Source organism: Colias philodice, chromosome 18 (genome assembly GCF_061535455.1).
Source record: "Colias philodice isolate Cphi_HAF_F1 chromosome 18, ilColPhil1 Martin Lab GWU primary, whole genome shotgun sequence".
NCBI classification, from domain to species: domain Eukaryota; kingdom Metazoa; phylum Arthropoda; class Insecta; order Lepidoptera; family Pieridae; genus Colias; species Colias philodice.
The window spans coordinates 5,367,540-5,385,217 of NC_143103.1; the positions used below are offsets into that span (position 1 = coordinate 5,367,540).

General features: G+C 33.1%; 1 protein-coding gene across 1 annotated transcript; it reads left to right on the plus strand.

Moving 5' to 3' along the window:
* Positions 1 to 3,860: 3,860 nt before the first annotated feature.
* tst (superkiller complex helicase subunit twister) lies at positions 3,861 to 17,636 on the plus strand. The gene is made up of 21 exons (XM_089706912.1): positions 3,861 to 4,076; positions 4,145 to 4,318; positions 4,557 to 4,815; positions 5,055 to 5,222; positions 5,376 to 5,677; positions 5,959 to 6,071; positions 6,445 to 6,676; positions 7,335 to 7,518; positions 7,955 to 8,092; positions 8,177 to 8,291; positions 8,524 to 8,650; positions 8,990 to 9,094; positions 9,411 to 9,567; positions 9,876 to 10,020; positions 11,214 to 11,536; positions 11,779 to 11,907; positions 12,096 to 12,228; positions 12,642 to 12,816; positions 13,069 to 13,512; positions 16,861 to 17,013; positions 17,382 to 17,636. The coding sequence occupies exons 1-21, from the start codon at positions 4,038 to 4,040 to the stop codon at positions 17,526 to 17,528; spliced, it is 3,762 nt and encodes a 1,253-aa protein (XP_089563038.1). The 5' UTR covers positions 3,861 to 4,037; the 3' UTR covers positions 17,529 to 17,636.
* The last annotated feature ends 42 nt before the right edge of the window (positions 17,637 to 17,678 follow it).

The following is a 17,678-nucleotide window of genomic DNA, read 5'->3' on the forward strand; positions in this document are numbered from 1 at the left end:
GAGAGCTGTAGGATCAACTCAGGCCAGCCTTGGCAATCACGTCTCGCTGCTTATAAAGTTATAAACAATTCATTTTGGCACTTCACGCAATCACCTTAATTATCTGTACCTCATTAGAGTGGAAGGTATAATGGGTTACAGAATGGGATGACGGATTACAAAAGCTATTATTTATTAGATATGCGAGTTTTAATTTAGCATGAGCTTTTCGAAATTTTATGTTCGTAAAGTCAGCTTATCACAAAGAGAGCTTTTATATCTCATTGATAACTTTACAAATCTCTTCGAAATATTTTTAAATAGCCAATGATATAGGTACCAACACAAAATGTAGTCTATTTATTTTACACGGACATATAAATTAAGAAAAATACCGATAAATGAATGTCTTTCAAGCGACCAATTCCTAGGTATTGCACAATATCTTATTAACATTAATTATATATACCTAAGTTTGTATAATATTATACACTATTTTATAATAGTTACAAATCGTCACTAGGTGTAACTTATTTTTAATTCGATTTTTTCTTCTCTAAGCGGCATTAAAATATAAAGAAAACATTAAAACAATCAGATTTTATTCCCTATTGAATTTGATTCTGGATTCATCGCTGAGCTTACGAACCACAAAAATAAATGTCCATATATATAGTTCTACTGACTTATAGCCAGTCGTACCGACTTCGTTCACAATATTATCTGAGATAAGATTGAGAGTAGTCCTTGCTATAACCATTAACCACGTAGTACATATATCTCGATGGCTATAACGTACCAAATTAGTCTAAAACTTGATTCGCATCTGTATAATATGATTGAGTGACATCAAAAGCTCAAAAGTCCAAACTTATCATATTAGTTAGGTTTTAATATCCTTACATACACGGGTTTGTCGTCATCAATTTTAAACATTATTGCTGGATTGCCCCAGGAGAATTGAAATGGAAATAAAATTCGATAAACAATATTTCCAAAACTACTTACTATTCACCGTACATAGCATGCAGATTAGTACATACTTCAATAAACAATTAGCATAAACAAAAAAGCTACATACCTGTAGGTAGAAGAACATAGAATCTCCTCTTCTTTGAAAGTGGTTTAAAAATCAGTAAGAATATAGAGCATAAGCTTGACACTAGAGTAGATTTTTGCTGCTGACGGTACATGTCTAATGTCCATTGTAATTAGATAATGTGCAGTTAAAGATTTAACGTGGACCATTTTCTTTGTCCTCGTCATCTTCAATATCAGCTTCAAGTAAATAGATCACCTAAATAGATTACAGACCATTAATGTTAACAAAAAAAAAACTTTTTGTAACTACCTATACCTATGACCTCAGTTTGTGTTCGAAAAGGAAAACATAAACATGAACGAATTACGAATCTACTTATTTTTTTATGCAACTGGTTTTCCATTTGTACCTACTTATCTAACTTGTACGCAGAAGTTCCCACGAGAGTGGAAATCTCCTAACATTTCGTTTAATGTATAGTATAATAATGTAGTTATAATAAGTAGTTATAATAATGAACCACAGTAATCATCACTATTCACTACATACCTAGTATAAAACAAAGTCGCTTTCTCTGTCCCTATGTCCCTTTGTACGCTTAAATCTTTGAAAAATCTTTGAAACTACGCAACGGATTTTGATGCGGTTTTTTTTAATAGATAGAGTGATTCAAGAGGAAGGTTTATATGTATAATTACATGCATTAAGTAGTGGAGAAGTACTGTTATTTTTGCGGTTTCTAATGTTAGGTCGTAAAAAATTACATTTTTTCCGCTTACATTGAAAACGCAGGCTGAGCCTTACGAGTTTTATCAAAATAATGTACTAAGTATTATACACATTGAAAAGGTCTATAGAAAAGTCCGTGATGGTATATGTCTATCTCTTATGGATAACCCACAATAACTTTTTTTTTGTCATTTACTTATTACGACAATTTGTAAATATTTTATTAACATTAGGTACGATTGTTAGTTACAATATTAAAAAATAGATATATATTGTATATTGATTCCTATTGATTCATTGATTCATTTTTAAATTAAGAATTTGATTAGTAGGTACTTTTGTCACAGAATATATAATAGTACCTACTAGGCTACTAAGTACCTACTACCTTTTATTTCAAAGTTTTATAATAATTAGATTGTATAAAATATAATTAGGCTAAGTAATTAGGTAACATTTATTATTATTTATAAGATATTATTATTTTAAAATAATAATAATATCTATCATTAGATCATGGAAATACACGGAAATATAATATAATGTCTATGTTATGTAATTGATTAGATATATCTACAATAAGGTCGTGTTCAGACTTGGTTCAGATTAGATATACCTAAGCTTCTTGTTTCAGACCTTGTTCCAGACCAAACTAACCGTCGATAATTGTCATGTCGCCCAAGTGAGCATGACGCGGTTTATTGTATTACAATTTATTATCACATTTTTTTGTCCACATCTAATCGACAATACGTTATTTCGCTATGCGTACCTGACGAAAAATATTGCTGAGTTTCAGTCTTAAGGCTTATACATGCGCTAATAACCTTGACCATACTTGACGGATCTCAAACCTCTCCCGCTGCACCTTTTTTTTTCCTCGCATTTTGTATTTAAAAAGATACCAATCAGTGAAACAAAAAATCCTCGTCAGGGACTGTTGTGTAACTGATAATTTATTAAACATAAAATTTTCAGAGCTCTAAGTCAGCAGGTTACGAAGTTTATAGAGTATTTGCGGAAAAATCGATGACCACGGCACATTTTTTTTCTAGAAATCTATTAACTTTGGAAAAAATTCCTCGCGAGCAATTAAAGATCAAAGACCATCCTATTTTATATATTTTTTTCGGTATTGTGCTTTATGTTGTTTATAGAGGTTGAACATAGTCGAAATTGCCGGGTAACGCCTTAATGGCAGGCGTGAACATAGAATTGTACTTCTCTTTGCGCGTGAACCTACTCACAGCCAGCGGCTTAATATCTTATAGTCTACTGTCTAAGTCGAGTATATATTATACTAGCTTTCCGCCCGCGGCTTCGCCCGCGTTTTCAAAGAAAAACCCGTTGCCGTGGGATTTCTGGGATAAAACCTATCCTATGTCTTAATCCAAGTTACCCTCTATATGTGTGCTTAATTTCATTGTAATCGGTTCAGTAGTATTTGCGTGAAAGAGTAACAAACATCCATACATACAAACCATAGAGTAATATACGGGTAATACAAACTTTCGCCTTTATAAAAGTATTAGGATACAGTAATTTGTATAAATACTCTAAGCTTAATATACGTTTTATCTGAGAAGGGCCGTTTAATGAAACTAGATTTTTATTAATTTGTTAACTGATGGACTCAGAAAATACAGATATGATTTTGAAAAACCTTTATGAGTGACTTGCGAGCAAAATTTATCGCTATCATTAAAATTATATCACGAATAACTAAATTAATCTTCTTATATATAAAAATGAATCGCAAAATGCAAAAGGTAAGCGCATAACTCGAGAACGGCTGAACCGATTTCGATAATTCTTTTCTTATTATATTCCTTGAAGTACCTACGAGGATGGTTTTTATGTAGAGAATACGTAAATATGTACCACGGGCGAAGCCGGGGCGGACCGCTAGTATATTAAATAATTATATGGGACCAGTCTTAGGGACCAGTAGACCGTTACATATTTTAATTAATTGTGTTTTAAATAAAAATTATTGTACCTATAACATGCCTATAACGAAACGTTTTTAAAATTGGTTTTTCTGTCTACGTCTACGGCTCAGAGTGGCTCAGAGCGTCTACGGAATCTTGAATACAACCGGCGTGTCATGTTGACAGACTAAACTGTCATGAACAGCTGTGAAAAATCAAAAATTGCATGTATCGAGACGAGTGCGTGCGGTATATATATATGGTTTTGAAAAGCAAATATTTTGTACTATTCTTATGTGAAGGTGAAGTATGAATCAATATAACTAAAAAGAAATATAAAACGCTCACCGATAACAATGCCAGTAGATACAGAAGAGGAGTATTCTTTTATAAAGGTAATTATTATACCAATTTTTTATTTTATAAAATGTAAACATATTGTATTTATTTATTTAAATTGCAGCCACCACCTATTTTTGACGATTTAAATGAACGGGTGAAGGAATATTTACTAAAACCGGAAAGACTATCCATTCACCAATGGGAGAGATCCCAAAACCACTGGCACAGAACACCAGATATTGATTCTCTTTTTAAAATAGACGAAGATGATATCGGTCTCGATACAACACTAGAGGTATGTATGAAAACCGATAAATCTTTATAAAGGTATGACCCAGATATATCCTATTAATTATAACAATTTATTACTGCTGCTACCTACCTAAATATATTGCCTATTACAATATCAATTGGCGATTTTACACCGCAAAAGAAAAGTACGAAAGTATGATACATTGTTTAATCCCTCCTTTGTAATATTAGAATTTATAAAATAGTAGTTTGTTTTTATAGTATCTTTTTCAAAATTTTAGGTAGTCCGAGATCCAATCACAGGTGAGATCATAGGTGTGGAAGAAGTAAGTATACCAGTAGAGGATGATGAAGTCAGTTTATCCATGTCCCGAACCCCTCTACCTCCAAACATGGCTACAAGGGGAACAATCACGCAGAACCCGTTCTTGCCAGCTGGCTTTGAAGAGGAATTGGAAAAAATGCTGGAAGAAGCTGCAAAAACTGGAGAAGTTATTGTGAATTTAGAAAATGAGGAGCCTGGAAAATTTTTGGGGGAAGGTCAAGATCTTTGCATTTACATTTAACAACAAAATTATATTAATAATTCGAGAAATTTCAATATTCAAAAGAAATCTTAGATTAAAGAACTTAAATAAAATAAAAAAATATTCACTTTTTTTGTCCAGTTATCATTAGTAAAATCATGAAAAGTACATAGTAAAAAAAAGCTCTGTTTTCCATTCTACATGCTTTTATTAAATAGCAATAACGGTTGTTTATTAATAAATTTGTTTTAGATATTTTAACACAACCGCCTGGATGTCAAGAAAATGTTGTATTTGCCAATGATGGTGTGACACTACTGGATTCAACAAATGAGAACAATCAGAGTATGGAAAAACAAGAAGATATCCAAATTGATATCAATTTGGAAGAAGTGGTGGACAACAACACACATTTAGTTGGTATGAAACAAAAAGCATCTGCAGAAAGAAAATTTTAATTACCTTATATGCATTTGCAATTACTCTTATGTAATTTAGTCCAAAATCATTTGAATATAGTAAAATAAACCCAATTCTTGCAGTATTTAATTAATTTATTTCTTACATATTCAGGTCTATGGCAAGATGACGACGAAATACAGCAAGAGAAACCAAAACCAATAAAAAAAATAGAACTCGACATTGAATCTGATGAAGCAAATGACAATTTCCTCGAAAGCACAATTATAAAACCACCAGTTGAGTTGCCAGAAATACCAGTATTGAATATAACAAACCCCACAGCTAGGACTGGAGTCACTTCAACAGAATGGGCGGAAATGATTGACGTGTCCCAACCTGTGCCTGAGTTTAAGGAGAGAATTAAGGATTTGGCACATGCTTATCCATTTGAGTTGGATAATTTTCAGAAACAGGTTTGTATTATGATCAATAAGCATGTATGTTTAATAGAGTCTCGTGATTGAATAATTCTGGTAATAGGTAAATAATAACGTGTAATGCATGAAGAATTTTTACTAGTTATTGTACAAAATAAATCACAATTGAACCTTACAATGCCTATGAGACCCTGACTGAATGTCTGATGGACCAATTCTGGTATAAATGGACACCTAATTACAAAATATTACAAATAATTTCAACAATGAAAATTGAAATGCCTAAAATGACTACAGTTTTTATTTATTACTTTCAGGCTATACTTAAGTTGGAAGAAGGACATCACGTGTTTGTAGCAGCTCATACATCTGCTGGAAAAACTGTAGTTGCAGAGTATGCTATTGCTATGTCTAGGAGAAATTGCACAAGGTTATAAACAAAATTAAAACTTTTAAATTATAGTGATATTATAATTTTCACATTAGGAAAAAAATTGCAACTGCTAACATATTCCTGAGCACATGGTTCAAATACTGAATACTTTCTTACAACTTGGAAAAAAAGGACTGGAAATAAAACTTTAAAGAGGTTAAATGTCGCCATACTAAACCCATGGTGACAAAGAATACAGTGTCTCTATTCTTTTGTTTCTTTTTCTCCAGGCATGTCAAAGTTTAATTTCTCTCTTATTTTTTTGCTATATATAAGCTGTAGTATTGCATATATTATTTTATAAAAAAAAAACACATAAATAAATATGAAATGTGTTCAATCAACAGCATAAAATTATTATTGTTAACAGAGCCATCTACACGTCACCTATAAAAGCGCTATCAAACCAGAAATACAATGATTTCAACAAAACATTTGGAGAAGTTGGTCTCTTAACTGGCGATCTACAAATTAACTCTACAGCTTCCTGTCTTGTGATGACGACTGAGATTCTAAGATCCATGCTGTATTGTGGATCTGATGTTACTAGAGATCTAGAATTTGTTATCTTTGACGAGGTTCACTATATCAATAATGCAGAGGTAATTATTTACTAAAATATTTTCTACTTATTGTTTTTCGTTAGGCGCGTTGAGAGTAAGATTTCAAGGTTCCGTCACGTCATGGAGTAAGGCGATGAATTTGGTATCTTTGAATCTTGCCAAAGAAAGTTTTACTTCTGACACGTATGCTCAAGAGACACGCTCATTTTTACCTGTTAAACTTTATTCTTTGGAATTTGGGATGATCCCAAAATAGCCGATTTTCGTCCTTGTTAGGTAGTATATTAGTTCTTATAGCCACTTTGCCTTACTATTTTGAATATTATGTGTTGACACTAAAGAATATGATTTAAAATTTAAATCAAACGCATCAAATTTTGTTTTGTAGATATAATAGTATTCTTAGGGATTTTAAATTCAACCGAGAAAGGTTTTATTCCTTACAAAATTACTTTATATGTGTACCTTCAACAATAAAATAATAATCGACTCAAAATAATAAATAACACAACTAAACACAACCAATAACGACCGTTACGTCCGAGAGCCCAACACAAAGTGTGGCAAATCCGCTGTTCAACTCATTTTTATAACCACCCCCTCGGTTCGGGTTGCCAGTTGGGGATTTGTTTCTAACAGTATACTTAATATAATAATAGACCCAGTTTAAAAATGATAAATAACATTTTCTTTTCAGCGAGGTTATGTATGGGAAGAAGTACTTATTTTGCTACCAGCTCACGTCAGTATAGTGATGTTAAGTGCGACTGTACCGAATACGCTGCAGTTTGCGGATTGGGTAGGTCGGACGAAGAAACGGAAAGTGTTTGTCGTGTCCACTCCTAAACGACCCGTACCTTTGTGCCATTATTTGTATACAGGTAATTTTAATAGAGTATTTGTTTTGTTTAATAAATAATCATTTATTACTCCCCATAGGGAAATAGGTTGTTCATCTTACGATGGTCTTGTGTGAAATTTGCAGGAATTTAAAATTTCAAGGTCGCGTCATGGCAATACCGTCACGTCATGGATTAAGGCGACTATTATGGTATCTTAATTCTTTGAATTTTGACAAAGAAGTTTCACTTCTGACAGGTGTGCTCGGCACACAAGCCCTTTGAGTTTTTAAAAATACGTATCAGATAAATATTGTCACACACATCTCATACCACCAAATAATTTGACTGAAATACTTGTCTACTTCTCTATCAATCTTTATAGAATTATGAGATTATAGACCTATTAGATATTAGAGTCGATAAGTTTTTCGCTTTTATTGTAATGTTTATTTATTTTCTAAATAATGTTTTTCAGGCTCGGGTGGAAAGTCCAAACATGAACGCTTCTTAGTTGTGGATCAAGAGGGAAAATTCCAACTTAGAGGTTATAATGAAGCCGTTGCGGCTAAAAAAGCTAGAGAAAACGAGTATAAGAAAAGTTTTGGACCGAAAGGTACTAATTAAAATATGTTTTTTTGAGTTATTCAATCCGAATATGTTTTTAATATTAAATTTCAAATATTGTTAATAATTTTAGGTGGAAAACAATTCGGAAATCCAAAAGCAGAGCAAACAATGTGGGTTGCTCTGATTGACCATTTGCGTTCAAATGACAAATTGCCCGTTGTCGCTTTCACATTGTCTCGAAATAGGTAAGAATTTTCAAGTTTATTAACATGATTTTAAATAAATATATATTTTTATTGAAATACATAAGATTCATTACATTATCATTTGGTTACATTACACGTAAGGTTATACACATACACAAAAAAAAACTAGATTTCGGATTTCGATAAATCCGTCGTCATTTGGGATATTATGATATTTGTAACTTTCTAAAAATACTAAAATAATCATTTAAAAACTAACAAAAAAAAACAGATGCGATCACAATGCGGAAAATTTGATGTCCGTTGATCTGACTACGGCTAAAGAAAAGGGTCACATCCGATTGTTCTTCCAAAGATGTCTTCAGAGGCTCAAGGAACCTGATCGAAAGTTACCACAGGTACAATACATTGTATTTATTGCACAAAATTGTTAATTTTCGTGAAGATACTTTTGTGTAATATTCCGTAATGACTCAGGCCCCGGAATCACAGACACAATAGAAAATCTATTGTGTCGTGGACCGATCGGGCCGTTCGGGGCTCAATGGGTTAAAATTTTAAGGTTTAGTTCTATAAGATTGTATTTAGAGATAGCCAAAAACATTAAATTTTATACAAAACCTACAAATTGTTTTTTAAAAATCAATGTATTTTCCATGCTATTCATGAATTTTCATAGTGTCAAAATATAATTTAATTTGGGCAAATAAAAAACTATCAGTGCATATTTTTCCCAGGTTATAAGACTACAAAGAGTTCTGGAAAATGGTATTGGTGTCCATCACAGTGGCATATTGCCTCTTCTAAAAGAAATAGTTGAAATGTTGTTCCAATCTGGTTATGTGAGTATGTTTCTCTTTTCGTATACATACAAAAGCCGCTTATAAACCTTAAATTTACGGCTTTACTTAGTCTCAGTCCTGCCTATTCTGAGTTTTTGTGACATAATATATTACCACTTTTATTAAGACTTACTATTTATCTATTATTAAACTTTAGACAATTAAAGTTTTTTTTTTTGTTGAACCCACTATGTAATTATAGTTCGTTTAGTGAAACGCGCAACCTAAGGAACAATTGGTAAGAGTTTAATTTGCTCGACTCTAAACCATTTATTTAAATAATAAATTTTCAAAGGTTTAAATACAAATAATTTAGGTAAAAATCCTGTTCGCAACGGAAACATTTGCGATGGGAGTGAACATGCCGGCTAGGACGGTTATATTCGACGATATCACAAAGTTTGACGGACTTCAGTCGCGCAGTTTGGTGCCTGCTGAGTACATACAAATGGCTGGAAGAGCTGGAAGGAGAGGTAATGGAAGAGGAATAAATAATGCTTGTATTTTGATTGAGAAATGGTTTCAAAGTATGTAATGTTATCTGGATATAAATTTCCACTTTCTGTCGGAAGGAATGTTTCATGTACTTTATTAAGTAATATTTTAAAATTTGGACCTAACCTATATGTTAGAAAGGAAACATACTTTCCTTATTATTATCTTTTTGGCTTCTTGAAACCATCCCTTTTTCAATCATAATATATTTTACTTCTAGTTTTTATGAGGCAAGGCTGCAACTAACACAAAGATTAAATTACATAATATGAAAATATATTTCCAGGTTTGGATGATACGGGTACAGTCATAATTTTATGTAAAGATGGCGTCCCAGACCAAATGACACTAAAGGAAATGATGTTGGGAACTCCACAGAAGTTATCCTCTCAATTTAGGCTTACTTATGCTATGATTTTGAGTTTATTACGGTAAATCATATTTATTTTTCATACGACAATCTTCCTTGCTTCTTATAAATATCTCAGAATTCATTGTACACTTATGCTGTTTTTATTATACAGGGTGTCCGCCGGCAGATTTTACACTTTGAATTGTGTTTACGGCGACTAATAATGCGGAAGGGTGGGGATAGGGGTATCATTCGACGCGCCAGAGTTGCAGATTATTTAGTAGCCATGAGTCAGTGGACAGGAGCACACCGCGCTTTTGCGGTTGAGGCGTATTTCGCGAACAATAATTCGACCAATGTGGCGAGGCGTCCTTTTTGTTCACGCTATGAAATCCGACGACTAAACGATGGGCCATCAAAACAATTAATATGGTCGTGGGTACAGAAGTTCAGAGGTTCTGGCTCACTTAAAAATGAGCCTCGGCCTGGACCTTCAACGTCTGTTACTACGCCTGAAAACGTAGAACACGTGAGAAGAGAAATTTTACGTAATCCGCGTAAGTCTATTCGGAAGATTGCTGAACGTTACTGCGCAATGCTAGACAACTTTTTTATACCGGAGCTGCATCGTCATGTTAGTGACAATAATAGGACCAATTTTCAGCAGGTTGGGGCCACGGCACACACTGCTAGGGACTCAATAGCAAAAGTGAGAGAACTTTTTCCCGGAAAATTAATAAGTCGCTTTGGCGACATAGCCTGGCCCCCTAGATCACCAGATCTGACACCTTGCGACTTTTTCCTATGGGGATATTTAAAGTCTCGCGTATACAGCAATTCACCATCAACAATACCGGCCCTCCAAGAAAATATACGACGCGAGGTTGCGGCGATCAATCCGGAACTTTGTAAGCGAGTTTTCGCCAACATGAAGGAAAGGTTACAAGAATGTTTGCAGCTAGAAGGACGCCATTTGAGTGGAGTGCTTTTTAAAAAATAAAATCCGCATTATTCTTCTGTAAGATAATTAATAAATGACTTTGATAGTATTCATGGTTCATTTTATTTTATTTTTTAAAGTGTAAAATCTGCCGGCGGACACCCTTTATAATCTTACAGATAAGAATGTTGCATTTGATAATTGAAAAATTCAGTAGAATTTTTATCTTTCGAAATCAAAGAAAGGTACAATTAAATAATTAAATAATTAGAAAAATGTAATAAAAGTACTACTGATAAACACTAACATTTACTTTTCCTATACATTTTCAGAGTAGCCACAGTGTCCGTAGAGGGTATGATGCAACGTTCCTTCCGAGAACTGCACCAAGTTCTTCAACAGGATAATAATAAGAAATTACTCCAAATTGCCGAAAAGGAATACTCAGAGAAATGTGGAACGCCCCTCGCATCCCATCTTACCCCATTGGCCACTTTCTATGATACAGCAGTGGGATATATTGATGTTCTTAATGAAATGATGCCACTTTTGTTAAGCCAGCCTAAAGTTTGTAAGGAATTTGTGGCTGGCAGAATATTGCTGTTGTCAGCGGGGCCTTATATCAACCAGTTGGGCATATATTTGAATAGTAGTGGTGAGTTATAGAACCTAAGTATTTAATTGTATGCAGACGTAAAAATATTGTGCGTATCTATATCATACGTAGGTAAATCAGTCTCGAATAATAGTTACCACACATCTCTTGTAAAATCATATATTATTTTTTAACAAACCAAACTTTGTACACCGTAAATAACTTAAGCGTAATAAATTAAGCGATTAATGTCGTTTTTTGAAATACCTACTTCAATCTTTTTATTATTTCTTCAATTTTAGGTCCTCGTCAAACTCCATACAAAGTGTTAGTCCTTAACACAGTAGAACAAGACACAAATAGGTATAACTTCGATCTCGATGACGCGTGGTACCGAATGCTGAGCTTTTCAGCTATGTATGATCATATTGGTGAGTTAAATAAATCATATAATTTTATATGCTTATTTTATGTTGTGATATTTATTTTACCACTTAATTCTTACAAATTTTAGTACAGTTGTACTGCACCAGTTTCTAAATTTTTATTTATTCTCTTGATATCGCCACTAAAATATTTTATTAAATGCATATGAAAAATTCACCGTTTTTTTATATAGGCACTGAGGAAAGCACTTTAGAGCACACTATATTAACAATAGCGGCAAAGAACATCATTGCGGTCACCAAGACGAGTTTGAAGATTGATGCAAGTATTATTGTACAAGATTGGGAAAAACGGCAAATGCCAAGGTAATTCAGGAGTGATAATATCTATTAATAATGGATATTACACAACAGTTTCTTACACACCATAATATAAAAGAAATTCACATAAAAATTTGAATAAAATTAAAATCAATTTTTATTCAAAAGTGTTTTGATAATATTTTGTTGGTTTTACAACTACCCTGCAGTTGGCATTATTTTTTCTTCAATACTATCTACGCTCTACGATAGCGCGCTCATAATAACCAATGTGCCATTTTTTGTTATCCCATTGAGCCCCGAACGGCCCGATCGGTCCACGACACAATAGATTTTCTATTGTGTCTGTGATTCCGGGGCCTGAGTTATTACTCCGCTTAAACTTCCTATAATGTATACTAAAGCATTAAAATATAATAAATAATAATGCTCATGAAAATAAACAATAAATATTCCAGGTTCAAAGACGCGCCCGTAGGCACGAGTTGCGCGAACGCAGTACAAGAGTTGTCCCGTTTGAGCCACGCGGTGCGGACTGGCGCTAGTGCGCTCGAAATGATCAGTCTTACGCAGTCACTTAATATTTCTACAGGAGAGTTACTGCACTCGCTCGATAAAATGAATAAATTGAAGGTAAATCTGTTAGGCGCACTGATTTTTTCATGTACAAAAAAATCAGTTCAATTGAAGTTTAAATCCTTATTTTTTAATAAATCAATAAATGCAATGCTAGGTTTTTTGTATATTATTCACTCCCATTTTAACGGCCATAGTACTTAAAAGTAATACGCTTTGAAGCTAATCAAGTAAAAGTTTTTTTTTAATCTAAATATAAGCATTAAAAATACGTTATATTCATTATTCATATCTGATTTCTCATTCTAGGCTGAACTAGACACGCAAAAGAAAAGCACGGGCATCGCGAATTTCAAAAACGAGTTCGCAATAGTATACGAAAGGAAACAGGCTGAGCGCAAACGGGATAAATACAAACGCCTATTGTCTTTTGAATCTCTAGCTCTCTACCCGGACTATCAAGGAAGACTCTTAGTTTTACGAGAACTAAATTATATAGACGAACATGACAGTGTCATTCTTAAAGGCAGAGTCGCATGTTGTATGGGTACAAATGAGCTAATTATATCAGAATTGGTCTTTAGAAATGTGTTTACGGATAAGAATCCAGCAGAAATCGCTGCATTACTGAGTTGTTTTGTTTTCCAAGCGAAAACGCATGTGGATCAAGTGCTAACTGACAAATTGACGGAGGGTGTTAAAGCCATTGAAGCGATTGAAGAGGAGTTGTGCTCTATTGAAGCTAAACATGGGGTGAGTTAATTTTTTTATGTTTATTTATATACAGTGGTGGACGTTTAATTAGAAACACGTAACACGATGAAGTAGTCATCAAATTCATTTAACATTTACATATTAACGTAATAGAGATTAAGTATTATTTCGTATGTAATAGAACACCCGTTTATCTAGTTTTATAAGAAAATGCTTTATTTTAATCAAACATTAGCTTAAATTAATAAAAATAAACAACTTTAAGTGAAATATGATTTCTGAGTATTTTCAGTCTGGACAACAAATTAGAAACAGGATGCTTCGAGTGATCCAAAATCAAAACCTGTTGAAATGCCGCCAATATTCTTTCTTCTACAAATATTTTCAACGTTCTTTAAACATTCTAATCTAAAAGTTTCTGAAAATTAATTTGCTTTACAGTATAAATGGTTAAAAGTAAGATTTGTGACCCATCAACAAGAAAAATAATTTTAAGTTTACATTTTGACAAAAACTAGAGTTACAGGAAAATTGCAAATCATTTAGAGTGTTCGATAAAAATATATTCAATGGTATAGTTTATTTAAAAGAGCATGGTACTTCCGATCAAGTGCCTAGAAAAGCTCAACCATGAAAAACCGCTGCACGCAAGGATAGGCAAATGATTCTTTTGGCAAAGATGGATCCATTTAAAAGTTCAAATTCTATTATAAAATTAGTTTTTTCCGAAGATGAACCTCACAATGCGTCGATGAGATCGGTTCGCAGGCAGTAAATCGAGGCAAAATTTTTTGGGAGAGACGCCAGGAAAGTACAGCTTCTTACTAGGCAGTACAGTAGAACGACGATTTTCATTTACTAAGAAATTGCTAGTGGAAATTCCGCCAGTGAAAAAGTTTTATTTTGGGATGAAACTAAGATTCATTTAATCAATTTTGATGGCAAAGGATACGCGCGTCGTTCAGTTAACCAGGCCTTAGATAATAAATAAACAGTTCAGCATGGCGGAGGAAACATTATACTATGGGCACGTATGGGGTTGTTTTTAGACTGTTATAATCTTTATAGACAACATCGGCTTTACAACGTCGTGCCTTAGATTGTATGAGATTTTAACACGTTTGAAAAAACATATTTTCTAATAGAATTGACACCTTTAAATGGATCCATCTTTGCGAAAAGAATTATTTGCCTATGCTCGCGAGCAGTGGTTTTTCATGGTCGAGCTTTTTTAGGCACTTAATCAGAAGTACCATGCTCTTTTAAATGAACTGTAGCATTGAATATATTTTTATCGAACACTCTAAATGATTTTATTTTTTCCTGTAACTCCAGTTTTTGTCAAAATGTAAACTTAAAATTATTTTTCTTGTTGATGGGTCACAGATCTTACTTTTAACCATTTATACTGTAAAGCAAATTAATTTTCAGAAACTTTTCAACGGAATGTTTAAAAAACGGTGCAAATATTTGTAGAAGAAAAAAATATTGGCGGCATTTCAACAGGTTTTGACTTTGGAACACTCGAAGCATGCTGTTTCTAATTTGTTGTCCAGACTGAAAATGCTTGGAAATCAGACTTCACTTAAAGTTGTTTAATTTTATTAATTTAAGCTAACGTTTGATTAAAATTAAGCAATTTATTATAAAACTAGATAAACGGGTGTTCTATTAAATATGAAAAAATGCTTAATCTCTAATACGTTAATATACAAAAGTAAATAAATTTGATGACTACTTCATCCTGTTACATGTTTCTAATTAAACGTCCACCACTGTATATATATTGTGCACAGCACAGACATAGATAGACTACGCAAGTACCGCGATCTGTATGAAAACCAAGCGTGTCATATTTTTTGTACTGACCTTGACGCGTTATGACGTCACGAGCGCTTTTTAGTGATGGTAATTTCATTTTACGCTAAATCGATTAGGACGCCACTCGCGCGGCGATTCTAGTATCGTCCTATCCCATCGAAGTAAATCGAAAGAAATCAGATCAAACTAGATCTATGTCTAAGAGGTAATTAAATAAATGAATCGTAATCGATTACTAAATCGATTCAAGACAGAAAAATGATAATTACCATAGACAGAGGAATGATAAAATAAATGTATAAACCTTTTAATATTCTAACAAGTAAACTAATGTGTTTTAGCTTTTTCTTACATATGCCCATTGAGTTACCGTGTACTACGTACTAGAGAGGCCATCGAAAGAAAGTAATGAAACTGTCAATCAATCAATCTTTATGTCCCGTTGCATCAATCCATTTTTCTTTTATGTTCGGGTTACTTGGAAAACTGAAAAAACAAACATAGTCTAAGCAATAAGGAGTTTTCTTAAAACCTCCCAAGATGACACTTTAACTAATGGCGTCCATGTCATAATATTTATTTTGAGTACCTTTGTATTAAAATACTTAAAAGTTCTAGGTCAATCGTATTAAATAACAAAAAAAATCTATGCCTTTTTTTCTGAAAAATTGCTCCTTCAAATTATCATTTTTCTGTTCGATTATAAAATCGATTAGAATCGAGAACTGTTGCATCAAATGAACATCACTAACCACAAAATTGGACAGAAAAATGAGAACAGAAAAATGAGAAGACGCTATTCATTGCTTGTTATCATACGACTCGATCTTTACCGTGCCAAGTAAAAGCCGCAATGTATGTCGAATCATTTCGTATGATTTGGTATCCGTGTTTGTCACGATCGTTTTCCACAGATATTCTTTATTTGATTTTAAAATAAATAGTGCATATTCTGATTAGAAAATTACTTACCGGTGGAATGAAACATCTATGCTAACTCGGCCACTCACAGCTGTGGAGTTTCTACAGTTTATAACGGCGCAATTCGGCATTTTACTTTATTCAGCTTCACGTCTTTCCTTGGCGAACTGCAAGCGCGGACTGAGTGTAGGCCAGCGTCAAGTAAGGTTCATAAACTTAGTTTGGACACGGGAAGTACATACACTCGCTTAGTCTATCTTGATACATGTCTGTGATATTGTGTTTAAAATTTTACTTTACAGATAGATTAAAGTAATTTTACGTGTATGTGGATTATCAAAACAACTACTTACATAGTTATTATATGTATTTGTAATTTGTTTATTTAGAAAATATTGCGTAATGTAAGATTACCACAACACAAAACTTGTTCAGTTGATTATTGACGGTGCAAAAAAAGTCATTACTACAATAAAGCTAAATACGAACCCAAAGATATTATTATGTTAATGTAAAAGAATTGTAATGTTAAATGAAAGCATCAACAATACATCCATTACTTTCTGCAGAACTCTAATCATTATGAATTAACCATCATTTATTATGAGGAAATTTAATAATATAAATTTGCCACTTTCTTCTCAGGTATCCCAATTTGAGGGTCAGCAAGAGCGATTGAACTTTGGCCTTGTGCGTGTTGTATACGAATGGGCGTTGGAAAAGCCTTTCGCGGAAATCATGGATCTCACTGATGTACAAGAGGGAATTATTGTTAGATGCATTCAGCAGTTGCATGAGGTAATTGTTTTGAAATATTTATTTTAACAATATCTTAATTTTGTAAATAGATTTTTTAACGATTTTGTCATGAGAATTCAAATCAATTATGCTGGCTGTACACATTTCTAAAAGACATACCTACAATAGGTATTGTATGTCGATACAGAATTGTTAAGCTATGCTAATTTTTAACCGACTTCAAAAAAGGAGGTTATCAATTGGGCCGGTATATTTTTTTATTTTTTTTTTTATTTTCTTATATTTTCTGCCCTATCTAATAAACCTACCCCTGTCGCGTGTATTTATCTATGGGAGTTTATCTATTGTCCATTTTAACTTTGGAGTATTATGGATATTTGTGTGAATACTATTTTAAATCTTTTCAGCTTCTGGTTGATGTAAAAGATGCAGCAGTGGCTATCGGTGATCCGAAACTACAGGCGAAGATGATGGAAGCTTCAACGGCCATCAAAAGAGATATTGTGTTTGCCGCCAGTTTATACACAACACAGCGAGAAACTGTCATTTCATAAAAAAATAAAATAAATAATAAAACTGAATCACATTTACAAATCATGCTTATTGATGAAGTTGACTGGTTTTATACTTGTTATCGAAATGTAATAAATATTTAAAATTAATCAGTGTTCAATTATTTCATTGTGTCGATGGGAGAAGTGATT